General features: G+C 44.3%; 1 protein-coding gene across 4 annotated transcripts in view; it reads right to left on the bottom strand.

The window, feature by feature from the left end:
* LOC123773148 (uncharacterized) overlaps window positions 1-16,307 on the bottom strand; it is a 284,850-nt gene that overhangs the window by 3,064 nt on the left and 265,479 nt on the right. For all 4 annotated transcript variants that reach the window (XM_069315182.1, XM_069315181.1, XM_069315183.1 and 1 more), the window contains 2 exons: window positions 2,808-3,042; window positions 1,855-2,051 (listed from right to left, as the gene is read on the bottom strand). In XM_069315182.1, the coding sequence (XP_069171283.1) occupies window positions 1,855-2,051; window positions 2,808-3,042 (432 nt within the window). The remainder of the gene's footprint in view (window positions 1-1,854; window positions 2,052-2,807; window positions 3,043-16,307) is intronic.

Below are 16,307 nucleotides of genomic sequence, written 5' to 3'. Positions count from 1 at the left end.
GCACGTTCTTAGGGCCCCACAGAGTTATTTTCCAGTGTCAGATTCACAATGCATCATGGTCCAATGTTGCAGTTGAACCAGGGGGCCCATAAAAAGGCACCTCCACAATAAATTAAAAAAATATTACTATACCGTACTGTAATTAAATCATTGAGAAGGTTAATAGTATATTTTATTCTTGGGAATACAACAAAACTGGAATCTGGTAACTGCCGGATGATCCATGGAGCAACCTCAGCTTGCATTAGAATGTGTTCAGTACTAGAGTACAGTACTTGTCAAGCGTCATTTGTGGTGTCAGATTAATTTTTTAGAATAAGATCAAAGATTTTTGCAATTAAAAAATGCCGAGGAAATATTTTTATAGTATAAATAAAGTTATAAATAGGTACCAGTAAACATTATATTGCTTTGATTAATATAAGTTAATTATATTATTAAATTATTGATTAATGTAAGTTAAATTGTTCTGTATCTTAAGGCAAGAATGTTATGGAATAATATACTGTACTTTTTTTTCATACGAATGATATTTATTCATTAGAATATATGTATTTTATGGTTTACTATTATTTTTATACAGTATGTGGGGGGGGGGGGGTACCATAATCTTTCCAGTACTCAGGGCTTCTAAAGGTCTTAATCCAGCCCTGCACTAATGTCCCATTTTCAGCTTTCATAGCAATACAGAGAATCCTCTCCAATATGCTCCAGCAGTCATCCTCAACAGTACTCCACTGCTATATAAGACTAGGTGTAGGGTGCTTCTCATGTTGTCTCATGCAAACAAAATGCTCCCTTTTTACAAACTAAGACCACAAAGTCATGTTTTCTACCACATCTCTTGAGCTACTCAGATTAAATACCCTTCTCCCCACCCTCTTGGCCTCATTCTCCTGTTATATTTTTCATTCATTCATTCCTCTTGGTCAAACAATCTCAGTTCATTCTACACATTTCCATTTCTTACTCTCACCTAAGACGATGCATGCTTCTCAGATCACCCAGTTTAGCTTTTTTAACTTGATTTATCATGTTCATGCTGTTACAGTGACTTTAATTCTTAAATTTTATCTTATTGTTTTATTGCTTATACAGGTAGGTAAATTAACAGATGACTTTTGACTTTGGTAGCAAGCTTAAGAGCTTTACCTACTTGGTTTTCCTTCAAACACAACCTGCCAATCAGTTCATAACCAGGTCCCCAATTACTACTGGGTGAACAGGAGCGAATACCAATACATAGTTCAAGATTGGTGCCCATTCAACCTGCCTTACCCATGGTTCGAACCCGGCAAAATCGTTGACAACTCTCAACTTATTATCTGCGTCATATACTGTATGTACTTTCTAAAAGTTTCAGAAGTCATGTACACATGTACACTTTGCAACTTTTTTTTTTATTTTTTTTGGGGGGGTATTCCATGGCATATTATGACATATTATGATATTCCATGATCCATATTATTGTGGTAGGCAATAATATCTTAAAAAAACTAACGCTCATTACTGACAACTTTCTGTTATTTCCTATACTTTCCCCATGCACTATTCTGCCATATACAGTACTTTGCCCACTAGACAGCAGATTAATGGCTATATAATTTTTTAATTAAATCTCTGCATTTCAGTTTTCATTTTCAATACATTTGAAATTTTGTTATGGGTGGTTAATAAGATTCTTGATATTCAGTCCCGAAAATGATAATACTGTACTACGATACTAACTGTCAATACTACTTAATAATAATCATAATAATACAGGAGTCTGGTTGGGACTGACATTAGGTCTTATTAGGTCTCATTAGCAGTCTTAGGTGTAACAAAAGACCAAAAGAAGTCAAGGGCACCAACCTTAGTTTATACGACGTCCACTCACAATCTTCTGGTTCTCTGAGGTCAGCGACGGCAATGGAGTGGGCCCTCTGTAGAGGCTTCCTCTTGATGGGTCTCTCTCCGGTGCCGCAGTATGGAACATCGCAGTAAGGGATGGAGTTGTATGGCACGTGGTGGTAGGCAATCTTCTTCCGTGGGATGGGACTGTACTGGACCTGTGGGTGGTGGGGGTTAGTGAGACAGTTTCTTGTTGCTGCTGTTTTAGATTCAGCTACTGGGAAGCAAAAGTGTCAAGCAGCACGGGCTATGGTGAGCCCGTAGTGGACTTACCTGGCACAGAGATGTGCAGAGACACAGTGCTCTATTGTGGAGGGTAAGAAGAGTTCCTTTTATAATACTGCATGCTTAAATTGCTTTGCTTTGCTGGAACCATAATAAATAATTTACTGGTGAAGATAACATGGCAATGCTCTGCTAGGGAAGGAAGTATGACTATCTATATGGCTGTTAAGATTTATATCCTACCTATAAGTAGGCTAAGTAATAGTTTTATTCCAAAGATCTGTTAAGTATAGCATTGTAAATGTTAAATATATTTATCTAAAAGTCCAAACTTGAGAGGAAGGAGTTAGGGTTTGTTACAAACATGGTACTTATATTGACATGCTTAAATAAACCATATAGATGATTCTCATTGTTCACAAAGGATAGAAGTCTAAAATAACGACTTATTGGGTATAACCATATTCTCCATATTATTTTGTTTGTGAAACACAATTTGCAGAAATGATGGAACTTGAAGACAAATAGAGTGGATAATTATATTATCCAATCGATGTTTGACGTTTTCAAGGGAGAAATCGAAAAGGTCTGCAGGTTGGCAAAATTAATCAAGGTATAATGAGTTGGTAAGCAGGCTACAAACAGTAACAACCTAGCTGATCAGGTTCGAAATCTCTCTTACTACACACCTTTTGGTAAGAAATATCGAGATACTGAATCTCTTGACAGGGTAGGACGATGTCAAGCGGCCTCTTGACGGAGACGGAGGTCCTGCGGAGCCCTCCAGCGGTGGTAGTGCCCAGGGCGCTGGCCAGGGTGCCACCTATGATGCCACTGACGGTGCCTCGTCTGTGTCTGGCTTTGAGGCAGCTGCCTGTGCTGATGGTGGTCGTGTTGTTATTGTTGTCCTCACCCACCGTCTCCCTGTAACACAACAATACGCACACTCATTATCTTGACACGAGTGAACCAGGGTTTTATTACTGTTATGGTGAGACACCTGATACACACACACACACACACACACACACACACACACACACACACACACACACACACACACACACACACACACACACACATATTAGAGAGAACTTTTTTAGTGTCAGAGTGGTTGACAAATGGAATGCATTAGGGGGTGATGTGGTGGAGGCTGACTCCATACACAGTTTCAAGTATAGATATGATAGAGCCCAGTAGGCTCAGGAACCTGTACACCTGTTGATTGACGGTTGACAGGCGGGACCAAAGAGCCAGAGCTCAACCCCCGCAAACACAACTAGGTGAATACACGGGAACAATCAACTGATTTGTTGTGAAAAATATTAGGAGGCACTGCTGAAGTTATTTCTTAAGGAAACTAAACCTTACATAACTAAAAAAGCCAAAAGGGAGAGTTGCCATGATCATAACATACAAGATTTTATGAGGCGTTGATCAAGTAGACTCGAATCTTTAAGAGGACCAAGACAGGAGAGGACATGGCTGGAAACAAGAAACTGAGGTGAACCATTAGGATGCACGGAAGGACTTACTAGTGATTCATGGACAATGCATATTACTGAAGACCTGTTATACTTAGCCTATAGAAATATCACCACTTTATGTAAGTTATAAGTTTTCAAATTAACACCTGTTCAATCCAGCCACAGCTGTAATGATCTCTACGAATCAGCTACGTATAAAATCAATCTATCTTTATTGTAAGTGTAATGAGCAAGAAGTATGGCTTAGAAGTCAGTTGAGACTATTTGAAGAATGGGCTCAGACGCCCATGCTAGCCCCTGTAATACATATAGGCGTGTGTATAGCCCCTGTAACACATATAGGCGTGTGTATAGCCCCTGTAACACATATAGGCGTGTGTATATATATGTGTGAGTTGAACACACATCCACGAATATCTATAACAAAGAATGTCTACCAGTCTGTCAAATGTTTGGAGGCCAGATGCGTGGGGCTAGCCTCACTCAACTGTCCAAGATGACACACAGGGGGGATGGGAATGTCATAGGCCAGTCGGGATTGGCCCCAATGCCACCCTGCGATTTTCACGAAGTTTGAAATCGGCGATTTGTTTCCCGTAATTTAGCAGTTTTCATCTGTCCATAATATTACATTTTCTGATGAGGGGACGGGAGGGAAGGGGAGAGGGGGAGACCCGGGCACAGCCGGTTACTGTTCTGGTCATTATCTAGCACACAAATAAAACATTTACATATTAGGAGAGTGGCAGATATTTAAGAAAAGATAAACCCACAGATAGATACGATACAACAGCAGCAGATACTTAATAAGATAGAACAGACATTTAGATAAGAGAGAATAGCAGATATTTAGATAAGATAAAACCGCATATACTTAGAGTCTAGAGGGGTTTATAGAGAGATAAGCTGCCATTGTTCCCCACACCACTTCCGCCTCCATGATGGTTGTCGACGCCCACAACCGGCATCCCCCTAATTGGCCAATTAAGCCTCTTGATCGTCACAGTTTCAAAACTTATTTTTAATCAGCATATTTACACTTGCCTTGTGAGTTCTAAGGAACATTTTAATTACAATTCTTAAATTAAAAACTCTTCACTGAGAAATCACATTAACGTGATATGTCGATGAACAAATCCAACAGGAGCCTTGAAACCCAGGGGCCAGATTCACGAAAGCAGTTACGCAAGCACTTACGAACGTGTCCATCTTTTCTCAATCTTTGGCGGCGTTGTTTACAATTATTAAACAGTTAATGAGCTGCGAAGCACCAGGAGACTGTTTATAACAATAACAACAGATGATTGGGAAGTTTTCATGCTTGTAAACTGTTTAATAAATGTAACTAAAGCTGTCAAAGATTGAGGAAAGATATACACGTTCGTAAGTGCTTTCGTGAATCTGGACCAAGGCTGGGAACAGCGTGGCGCGCAGGTTCAAAGCCTCATCAGGGCTCCTGTTGGATTTAAAAACCATTGGTAAATATTTGGTTCACTTCAAATAATTAAATTAAAAAAAAAATGGTCAAATGCGCGTACAAGATATATGGTTCGTGGCGCCAATAATGTACATTGTACATTACCTGCAGACAACTTCTATATTCAAACTATCGCAGCCTAGCCTGGGTAGCTTTGAAAATTCAAATTTCAAATTTAAAGGCTGTGTTCATAAACGAGAAAATGTATTGTACAGTATTCATAAATGTTTATATAGTTATAAACATAACTATATAGTTAAATTTATATAGTTAGTTGGGTTAAGTTTGGCTCTTTCAACAGTCAGACACGTCTTCGCAAGCACAGAAGCCATCAGCCAGGCGGACAGTCAAGCTCACGAGATGATATCAAGTAAGCTCAAAATACAATAAACATCTGAAAGTACTTTTATGGAACGGTGGCAGGCAGCTTCCGTAGAGTTGAACAGTTTAGTTGCAGCCCGAGTTTTACCATTCAGACCTGCTGGCATGAGGTGCCTGGAGCTTTTCAATTGCCTTATTAAGTCTCATGTTTTTTATGATATCCTCGTAATACATCCAAAGTTTGCCAGTGCAGACTACTGATCACATGACCCTGTATGACTAACCATCCTGTGTGATGGGGATCTTGAAGTGTGATATAGCTAGTTTCAGACACACACTGTACTTTCCTTCATATACTCTAGGGTATCGATTCTAGAGAATAAATCTTTCGAAAATCTTGCCGGGCTCCCACCGAACATTTGATAACTGGTTTAATAGTGTTTTTGAAAAGCTTGCCATTAGGCTACTACTCCTTAAAACACGCCAGCTGCAAATTTTTAACGGTTGGTAATGTGTTGTGTCATTAACTGCCTGTCATGCATGGTCATTAACTGCCTGTCATACATTGTCATTAACTGAGGGTTACGCGAGGCGCCCCTTAACTGGAGGGGAGGGCGCTATGGTTCCGTGGCCGGGTATTATGTGGGGTGGAGGAGAAAGGCGGGATTATGGGCCAGTAGAGGAGCTGTGGGCGGTCAGTGGGCGGGGAGGGGGTGCGGGCGTGGGTGGGTGTGGTCGTGAGGGTCAACAACCAGGCCACATTATCCCAGCGGCCCCACCCTCCAACACCCAAAGCCAGGCAGGGTCCGCCTCTCCAGAGTATAGCAGTGCTACGCCACTTTCCCAGCTCCACACCTCTGGTCCCAGCTCACCGCAGACTTCCCTCTCTTATATCCTTCACGCAAGCATATATTTCAGCCCAACACCAAACACGCTTGTATTTCAACCGTATATATATTTGTATTTCAGCCATACGAGCCGTACACAAATCCCCCAGCCGTATACTTGTAATACTTATCTGGAGAGGGGCTCCGGGAGTTCCCGGCCTGAGGCCAGCCCTACATACTGTATTTCAGCTGTACATATTGTATTCCAGCTGTACATGTTGTATTCCAGCTGTTCATGTTGTATTCCAGCTGTACATGTTATATTCAGACGGTACATGTTGTACTACAGCTGTATAAGTGTATTGAAAAATGTGTAATTAGCTTAAAAGTGTTACTTGCTTAGCTAAATGAACTATGGGTTTCAGTTCCTGAAGCCATCATTATGTGCCTCTTTAACCCTCTCCACCACCGAGATGGGTATGGGGAGCATAATAAAGTTCTAAAATAACTACATGATTATTCTGGCGAAGAATGAGGTGGGCGGTGTATGTGCACCTTGGCCCTGATGGTCGCTAGGTCAGGTCCACCTCCGTCACTACACAAGAACCTTTCTTGTCGGTCACGAGTCCGGTCTACAATGTCAAACAAATATAAATGTTACAAAAGTGTAACTCGGACTGTGTTACACTTTTGACAGTGTAACACAGTCAGAGTTGCGAAAGTTACACTTTTGACAGTGTCCGAGTTACAAAAGTGTAACTCAAGTTACAAGTGTAACTCCGACAGTATGTCTATGGACTCGGCTCTCTGCCAAGATTCCTGGAACTCTGTGTTTATAAAGATGTTGAAAATGCTATTAGGAAAGACACTTGGTATAATAAGAGAAATCCCTAAAAACTGCCGGCATTAATTCCACGGCTAATTAAATTTTCTACATAGAAAACAGATGCCAGAATGACAGGCAGCCTAAATAACCACATACAACTAAATTCCTTAACGCCATAAACCTGAAGATTAAAACAAAAGAAAATAAAACACTTGAATGTTATTCGCACAAATAATGAACTGCTAGGAAACAATGCTTTCAAATACGTCATACTCTGACCACAGCCTAATCCAAATTCAAATATGCGCGGGTAACAGACCAGAACAATCGGTCCAAACCTCCCCGAAAGAAAATTTGGAAAATGAATTTGAATAGAATTCCCATTGTTACTCTTCTTTATGGATAAAACCTCAACTTTGCACAAAACATTAACGATCAATAACCAAGTACAAAAAGTGGATGTCAGTAGCTCCGAGTTCAGGATGAAAACGATTTTACTATTGAGAGGAAAGCTGATAAACACGAGAGAGTAGGAAACGTACAGGATGAACAACCCAGCGGGTTTTCTTCCTATTGGGGAGTGTTGTACATGCTGCTATGGCGGGGTGTCCACTCTCAAGATGAGTGGCGCTGCCCAATAAACTCGACCCTCAGGGCAAAATTTTAAAAATTTAAGTAGGAAAGGTAAACACAGATGAGCTCTCAGATGAGGCTGCAAACACACCTCACGTACACAAACTTGCAAGTATTATGATAAGGTAATATGCAGACATGGACATTAACAGTAATATTGCCAGATTCTCACTCATAAAAGTACTGAATAAGGAAACACAACAACACAAATTACAGGTATTTTCGTCTTAAATTGTATCAAAGCTAAGTTGATGACAATCACTCTACCCTCCACTTTCCAGTTTTTGACCGGTTTACAAAATACAACTTGAAACAATGGACATTAAATTGAGAAGTTTAGAGTCAGAAAAAACTGAGTAAAAACTTGTTTACAGACAGGATTGTTGTTTTACGGAACAAATTACAGGATAAGATAATAAACGTGGGATCTCTGAATTGTTTCAAGAGTAGGTTAGACTTATACATGACTGTATCTGGGTGGATGTAAATAGGATCTACCTCATATGGGACAAAATTGGCTTTCTGCAGGTCCCGTTATCCTTATATTGAGGACTTCCAGAGTTCTGCTACTCCCACAGCCCGCAAAATAAAGTACCCAAATGAGCTACAGACATTACAAAGAATTTGTTCAGTGTCAAGATACTGAAAATTGAGTTGGGGTGGAGGCCAACTCCGTCTACAGCTTTAAATGTATATATGACAAGAGCCCAACAGGCTCTGGAACTTACGCATCAGTCAATTAAGAGTTGAAAAGCAGAAAGAGCCGGTGCCTACCACAGAAGGTGATCGTAGTGCTTTTAAAATGCTAATCTATCCTATAGACATAAATACAGGGATTCACGTGTCCTACATAAGTGCAGGAAGTGACAGATCAGCAAGACTGTGATGGCTAGGCGGGTCTTGTGCTACTGCCAGGACGCTGCTCATAATGTTAGCTACAGAAAACGTTCGTCCCATCCCCTGGCCTCCTCGTCTATCCTCCTCTCTTTCTCTCTCTATCCCCTACGTCCCTCAGCAAATACACTAATACTCTTCCTACCAGTTCAAGTAAGTTTATTGAGATAATAAAAATACATCTCCCCCCCCCCCAAAAAAAAAATAGAATAGCTTAGGCTATTTCTACATTCCTCTACTTTAGGTACCATAAGGGGGCTCTTCCTACCCTCCAATCCCTGACCACTGGCCCAACTGACCCCTTAATTCTACCCACCCAGTATGAGTCCGCCCAGTTTCATTGTCCTAAACTCCCTCCCGTGTAACTCCGCCAACCACCCAGTACTCCACCCACACCACACTGCCTCGTACATCAACCCACCCAGTAACTACCCCCCTCCACTACGAGGTACCTGAACCCTCACCGCCACCCAACCATGAAGTCCACCCAAGAACCCCACTCCCACCTACAACCTTGGAGCCGGAGTCATCAAGCATTTTCGCATCTACTTACTAACCTGTACATCTTTTCTCAATCTTTTTGCAGTATTGTTTACGTTTAGTAAACAGTTTACCAGCATCGAAACGTCGCAGTCAAATGTTGTTATTGTTATAAACAGCCTCCTAGTGCTTCGGACTCCATAAAGTGTTTAATATATGTAATCAAAAGGAGATTAAAAGGAGATATGTAATAAGATATGTAAAAAGGACATATGTAAAAGGAGATATATGTGTTTAATATATGTAATCAAAAGTACTTGCTAGTCTGTAAATCTCCTTTCTAATCAAAAGATTGGAAAGGAGATTTACAGGCTAGCAAGTACTTATGGAACTGCTTCATGAATCCAGGTTCAGGTCCCCACCCACAATCTGGGGCCCCAAGGAATGGTGGGTCTTCCCAACCTTGTACTTCACCCAGGAATCCCGAGTATGGTTGACCACTACTCAGGAGACGGTGTTGGTACACAGAGCAGGTGTAGAGCTGCAGGGGACGACAAACACCTGGACCACCATTATCTCATTAGTACACCAGTGGGTCCGGGGCTCTCCAGATGCCTCAATGACATCATTACCTTTGTGAATACATGTCACAGCTTACCACAGATTTTATCTGCTAGGCCGCCCCAAGGTCAAGCTTCCTTGACGATAGCCAGATCAAGGAGGCTGTTTGAGTTAGCTGTCAGCGGGTAGACCCGCGGGTAAGCCGATACGGTATATATTTTCAACAGGAAGTTGGTCTAAAGTGTGTCAAGATAATACTTGGTATGTGAGATGGTTGTCGCAGACCTTTTGACAACACCTGTTGACAACACCTGTTGACAACACCTGTTGATAACAGCCTCTCTCCATGGCTGTTATTGAGCTCTTTTACACTTGGTTATCTTGAGATGATTTCGGGGCTTTTAGTGTCCCCGCGGCCCGGTCCTCGACCAGGCCTCCACCTCCAGGAAGCAGCCCGTGACAGCTGACTAACACCCAGGTACCTATTTACTGCTTGGTAACAGGGGCATTTAGGGTGAAAGAAACTTTGCCCATTTGTTTCTGCCTCGTGCGGGAATCGAACCCGCTCCACAGAATTACGAGTCCTGCGCGCTATCCACCAGGCTACGAGGCACTTCCTACAATATCTCTCACTCTACCGTGTTCTTATGAGATACTTCTCTGATCTCCGCTATAGAGAACAATTTCAGCAGTTAGAAGCACTTCTAGTACCTTACCTTGAGGTTACCTTGAGGTGCTTCCGGGGCTTAGCGTCCCCGCGGCCCGGTCGTCGACCAGGCCTCCTGGTTGCCGATGGGTCAACCAGGCTGTTGGACGCGGCTGCTCGCAGCCTGACGTATGAGTCACAGCCTGGTTGATCAGGTATCCTTTGGAGGTGCTTATCCAGTTCTCTCTGGGCCTTGCTGGAGATCTGACCGAGTCTTGTAAACTGGACTTATTTCCAAGGTCTATCTTGAGATTTTCTTGAGATGATTTCGGGGCTTTAGTGTCCCCGAGGCCCTGTCCTCGACCAGGCCTCCACCCCCAGGAAGCAGCCCGTGGCAGCTGACTAACACCCAGGTACCTATTTTACTGCCCTAGCAGGGGCATAGGGTGAAAGAAACTCTGCCCATTGTTTCTCGCCGGCGCCTGGGATCGAACCCAGGACCACAGGATCACAAGTCCAGTGTGCTGTCCGCTCGGCCGACCGGCTCCCCCGGTCTTGTTTGGGTCCCAACCAAAATAAAATTCGCTACAACTTTCTCTCAATACGCACCAGTCACCCTTACAACCAACAGCCTAGTGGACCAAACTCTCACAAGCCGAGGCCAGGCTTGGGGAGTAGAAGAACTTGCAGAACCCTATCAACCAGGTATCAACCAGGTATCAACCAATACACGTGCTCTACAACACGCTGTGGTTCACTCACTGGTTCACCCCCATCTATCACTCGGGTTCGTCACATCACCCAACAATTCAGAATGTTTACATAAACAAACCCCCCCCCCGGCCCCCTCCCTCCCTTCCCGGGGTCAACGATCCACCATTCTCTTCTAAATATAATTGTATTGTGATGTTATTATATGCTAAGGACTTCCTTACAGGTAGTTCCATGACCTGATGTCTTATATCCCTCGCAGCTTGAGCCACGCCTTACAAGGAACAGACAGACAGACGGAGGAGAAACAGCAAAAGAAAGACATGCAGAGTTGACATTAGGCTACGAGGAGGGGGGTAGGGGGGGGGGAGCTGATGCGGCGATATTGCCATATGAATATACACATTTTTTTTCATCGTGTAAAAGTTTGAGTTTGTGGTTTGTGTAAATTACGGAGGGATGAAATGCGGGCGGCGCGTGGTACCGGTAGAGGTGTAGGTGAGAAATGGTTGGTAGCAGGTAGGGAAAGTGTAGTGGAGGGGGTAGGGGAGGGTATGGAAGGGAAGGAATGGTTGGGGAGGGTATGGAAGGGTAGAAGAGTAGGGAGGGGAGGGGGGGGGAGGGACGGGGTGGGATAGTCGCCCTTGCCGCCGGCAACGAGTGTTGCCTACACGGGTTCACCTACATAACTTTCCAATAACATGCCCTAGGAGGTGGTGGTGTGAGGCGTCTTGACTGCTGCATCTGTCAAGTACCAGTACTCACCTGGCAGGCAAACAGGAGGGTGCCAGCTGCAGCCCCTGCACCACCTCAGCACCACCACAACCTTCACAAGGGTTAACAAGGCCTGCTCGCCCGTAGGCCTACACTCCATAACTGTTAATTCCCAGCTGCACCGTGGAGTGCTCACCTACTTGTGCTCGCGTGAGTTCAGCTTTGGCTCTTTGATCTCGCCTCTTGTGTACAGATTCTGAAGCCTTTTGGGCTCTTATTAACTCTACATTTGAAATTGTGTATGGACTCTGCCTCCACCACTGATAGTGTGTTGTAACCGGGGTCCAGGTCACAACCTGGACCCCCAAAATGGCTGAAATTTCACAACCCAAATTCTTCATGAACATGACGCCAGTTTTGAATTCATCTGTGATGTCACTACCCCCAATGGACAATGGACTGTCCCCCAATGTAGACAACCTGCACTCTGCACCAGTCTCAGGTTCCTGGCATCCCATATTCACCAAGAATTACACACACAAAACACAACAAACATCACAGTACCTAAACATCGCGTGGAGACGGAGCCTGGGCACTTGTGTTATCTCCGACACACTTACAGTAAACACTTACAGTAAACACTTACAGTAAAAGAGGTAGTAAAACAAAGCAAACAATTATAGACCGATGCCACTCACATCAGTGTATTACTCCAAACGTTTGAAAGAGCGCAGAGTAAGATCACAGATCACACTGAGTATCAGTAATTCACAACCAGTAAAGTAAATTCAGTAAATCATTCTGTTATCAGTAAATATTCTGTAAATATAAATATTCATTCTGTTCAGTAAATTCAGTTATCAGTAAATCACAACCAGGTATCAACCAGGTATGAGTTACGGCGTCTACACAACCGTCTCCGTGCGTCTACGGTTCTGGGAGTTCTACTCCCCAAGCCCAGCCTGAGGCCAGGCTTCATTTGTAGGAGCTTGGTCCACCAGGCTGTTGCTTGGAGCGGCCCGCAGGCCCACATACCCACCACAGCCCGGTTGGTCCGGCACTCCTTGGAGGAATAAATCTAGTTTCCTCTTGAAGATGTCCACGGTTGTTCCGGCAATATTTCTTATGCTCGCTGGGAGGACGTTGAACAACCGCGGACCTCTGATGTTTATACATCATGGGACCTGACATTTATGTCAGTTTATACATTTATGGGACCTGACAGTAATCACGGGACCTGACAGTAATCATGGGACCTGACAGTAATCATGGGACCTGACTAATCACGGGACCTGACAGTAATCACGGGACCTGACAGTAATCACAGGACCTGACAGTAATCACAGGACCTGACAGTAATCACGGGACCTGACAGTAATCACAGGACCTGACAGTAATCACAGGACCTGACAGTAATCACAGGACCTGACAGTAATCACAGGACCTGACAGTAATCACAGGACCTGACAGTAATCACAGGACCTGACAGTAATCACAGGACCGGACAGTAATCACAGGACCAGACAGTACTCACAGGACCAGACAGTACTCACAGGACCAGACAGTACTCACAGGACCTGACAGTAATCACGGGATCAGACAGTAATCACAGGACCTGACAGTAATCACAGGACCTGACAGTAATCACAGGACCTTACAGTAATCACAGGACCGGACAGTAATCACGGGACCTGACAGTAATCACAGGACCTGACAGTAATCACAGGACCAGACAGTAATTACAGGACCAGACAGTAATCACAGGACCTGACAGTAATCACAGGACCTGACAGTAATCACAGGACCGGACAGTAATCACGGGACCGGACAGTAATCACGGGACCTGACAGTAATCACAGGACCAGACAGTAATCACAGGACCTGACAGTAATCACAGGACCAGACAGTAATCACGGGACCGGACAGTAATCACGGGACCTGACAGTAATCACGGGACCAGACAGTAATCACGGGACCGGACAGTAATCACAGGACCAGACAGTAATCACAGGACCTGACAGTAATCACAGGACCAGACAGTAATCACAGGACCTGACAGTAATCACAGGACCTGACAGTAATCACGGGACCGGACAGTAATCACGGGACCGGACAGTAATCACGGGACCTGACAGTAATCACAGAACCTGACAGTAATCACAGGACCTGACAGTAATCACAGGACCTGACAGTAATCACAGGACCGGACAGTAATCACAGGACCGGACAGTAATCACAGGACCGGACAGTAATCACAGGACCAGACAGTAATCACAGGACCAGACAGTAATCACAGGACCTGACAGTAATCACAGGACCAGACAGTAATCACAGGACCTGACAGTAATCACAGGACCAGACAGTAATCACAGGACCTGACAGTAATCACGGGACCAGACAGTAATCACAGGACCAGACAGTAATCACAGGACCAGACAGTAATCACAGGACCTGACAGTAATCACGGGACCAGACAGTAATCACAGGACCAGACAGTAATCACAGGACCTGACAGTAATCACAGGACCTGACAGTAATCACGGGACCAGACAGTAATCACAGGACCTGACAGTAATCACAGGACCAGACAGTAATCACAGGACCAGACAGTAATCACAGGACCTGACAGTAATCACAGGACCAGACAGTAATCACAGGACCTGACAGTAATCACAGGACCAGACAGTAATCACAGGACCAGACAGTAATCACAGGACCTGACAGTAATCACAGGACCAGACAGTAATCACAGGACCTGACAGTAATCACGGGACCAGACAGTAATCACAGGACCTGACAGTAATCACAGGACCAGACAGTAATCACAGGACCAGACAGTAATCACAGGACCTGACAGTAATCACGGGACCAGACAGTAATCACAGGACCTGACAGTAATCACAGGACCAGACAGTAATCACAGGACCTGACAGTAATCACAGGACCAGACAGTAATCACAGGACCAGACAGTAATCACAGGACCAGACAGTAATCACAGGACCTGACAGTAATCACGGGACCAGACAGTAATCACAGGACCTGACAGTAATCACGGGACCAGACAGTAATCACAGGACCTGACAGTAATCACAGGACCTGACAGTAATCACAGGACCTGACAGTAATCACAGGACCAGACAGTAATCACAGGACCAGACAGTAATCACAGGACCTGACAGTAATCACAGGACCAGACAGTAATCACAGGACCAGACAGTAATCACAGGACCTGACAGTAATCACAGGACCTGACAGTAATCACAGGACCTGACAGTATTCACAGGACCAGACAGTAATCACAGGACCGGACAGTAATCACAGGACCTGACAGTAATCACAGGACCAGACAGTAATCACAGGACCTGACAGTAATCACAGGACCTGACAGTAATCACAGGACCAGACAGTAATCACAGGACCTGACAGTAATCACAGGACCTGACAGTAATCACAGGACCTGACAGTAATCACAGGACCAGACAGTAATCACAGGACCTGACAGTAATCACAGGACCTGACAGTAATCACAGGACCTGACAGTAATCACAGGACCTGACAGTAATCACAGGACCTGACAGTATTCATGACGGAATACATACAATAACACCATAGAGTCACATTTAGCAGAAAATGAGTGTATAATCAAATCCCCTTTGAGTGCATGACTGTATGAATAACTTATCAACAAGATATTCCACCAGCCCAAAGATGATATTTACAAGGCACTCCACAAGGGTCGAACATTGTTGCACACTAACTGCTCTATTTAAAGCTGGAGAAGTTGCTGACCTGGAGAACGCGCAGAGAATATTTACTAAGCGAAGACCACTCAGTAAAATACCTAAATTATTGGCACTGCATAAAATCATTCAAATTATTCTCCCAGGAATGCAGGCGAGAGAGATCGACCACAGATTCTGAATCTGCATTCGAATTATTCCTTGAGAGAGAAAGACATGGTTAGGTTATGTTGGTTTCGGGGCTTAGCGGCCCTGCGGCCCGGTCGCTGCCCAGACTTCCTCGTTGCTGGACTGGTCAATTAGGCTGTTGGACACCTGATTGAAATGGTAGTGTCTAAAATAGTCCATTGAAACGTACAGAAGACTTCAATAAGCACTAAGGTCCCCAATGATTTTCAGGATTCTCTCTGTAGATATAAAGGGTATTAACTGATCAAGTGGGCTGTAGGTCCGCAAACTGCAGCGTCCATCATTTTAGTTAGACAGTCAACCAGGAGGCCTACCTACCTAGTGACGCGCCGCGGGGACGCTGACCCCTTATGGTGGACCGCTGTACCTATCATGGTACAGCGGTACAGCGGCTGTTACAGTGGACCAAATAAACCACGTTAACAGTGCAACAGGTCGTTAGTATACAGGACCTGCCTCGCTACAAGTCTGCCAGTCAGGGCGTGACTCCCCCATCACAGGACAGTTTAGTCATTCTGTTCACCTGTACTGGGTGTTCCGCGTGGACCAACTAGGTACAGGTGTGATCGATGACCAGGTATACCGGGTCCTCCCGGTACTGTGCAGTTACTTCTTGAGAGGTTATCTTGAGTAGATAACCTCAACCGATTAAGGCAGCGTCTGGGATGCTCTAGGACGCAGG

The sequence above is a fragment of the Procambarus clarkii genome, chromosome 81 (genome assembly GCF_040958095.1).
Source record: "Procambarus clarkii isolate CNS0578487 chromosome 81, FALCON_Pclarkii_2.0, whole genome shotgun sequence".
In the NCBI taxonomy this organism is placed as follows: domain Eukaryota; kingdom Metazoa; phylum Arthropoda; class Malacostraca; order Decapoda; family Cambaridae; genus Procambarus; species Procambarus clarkii.
Note: the sequence above shows the minus strand (reverse complement) of the source record. Positions and strands in the feature narration are given on the sequence as shown.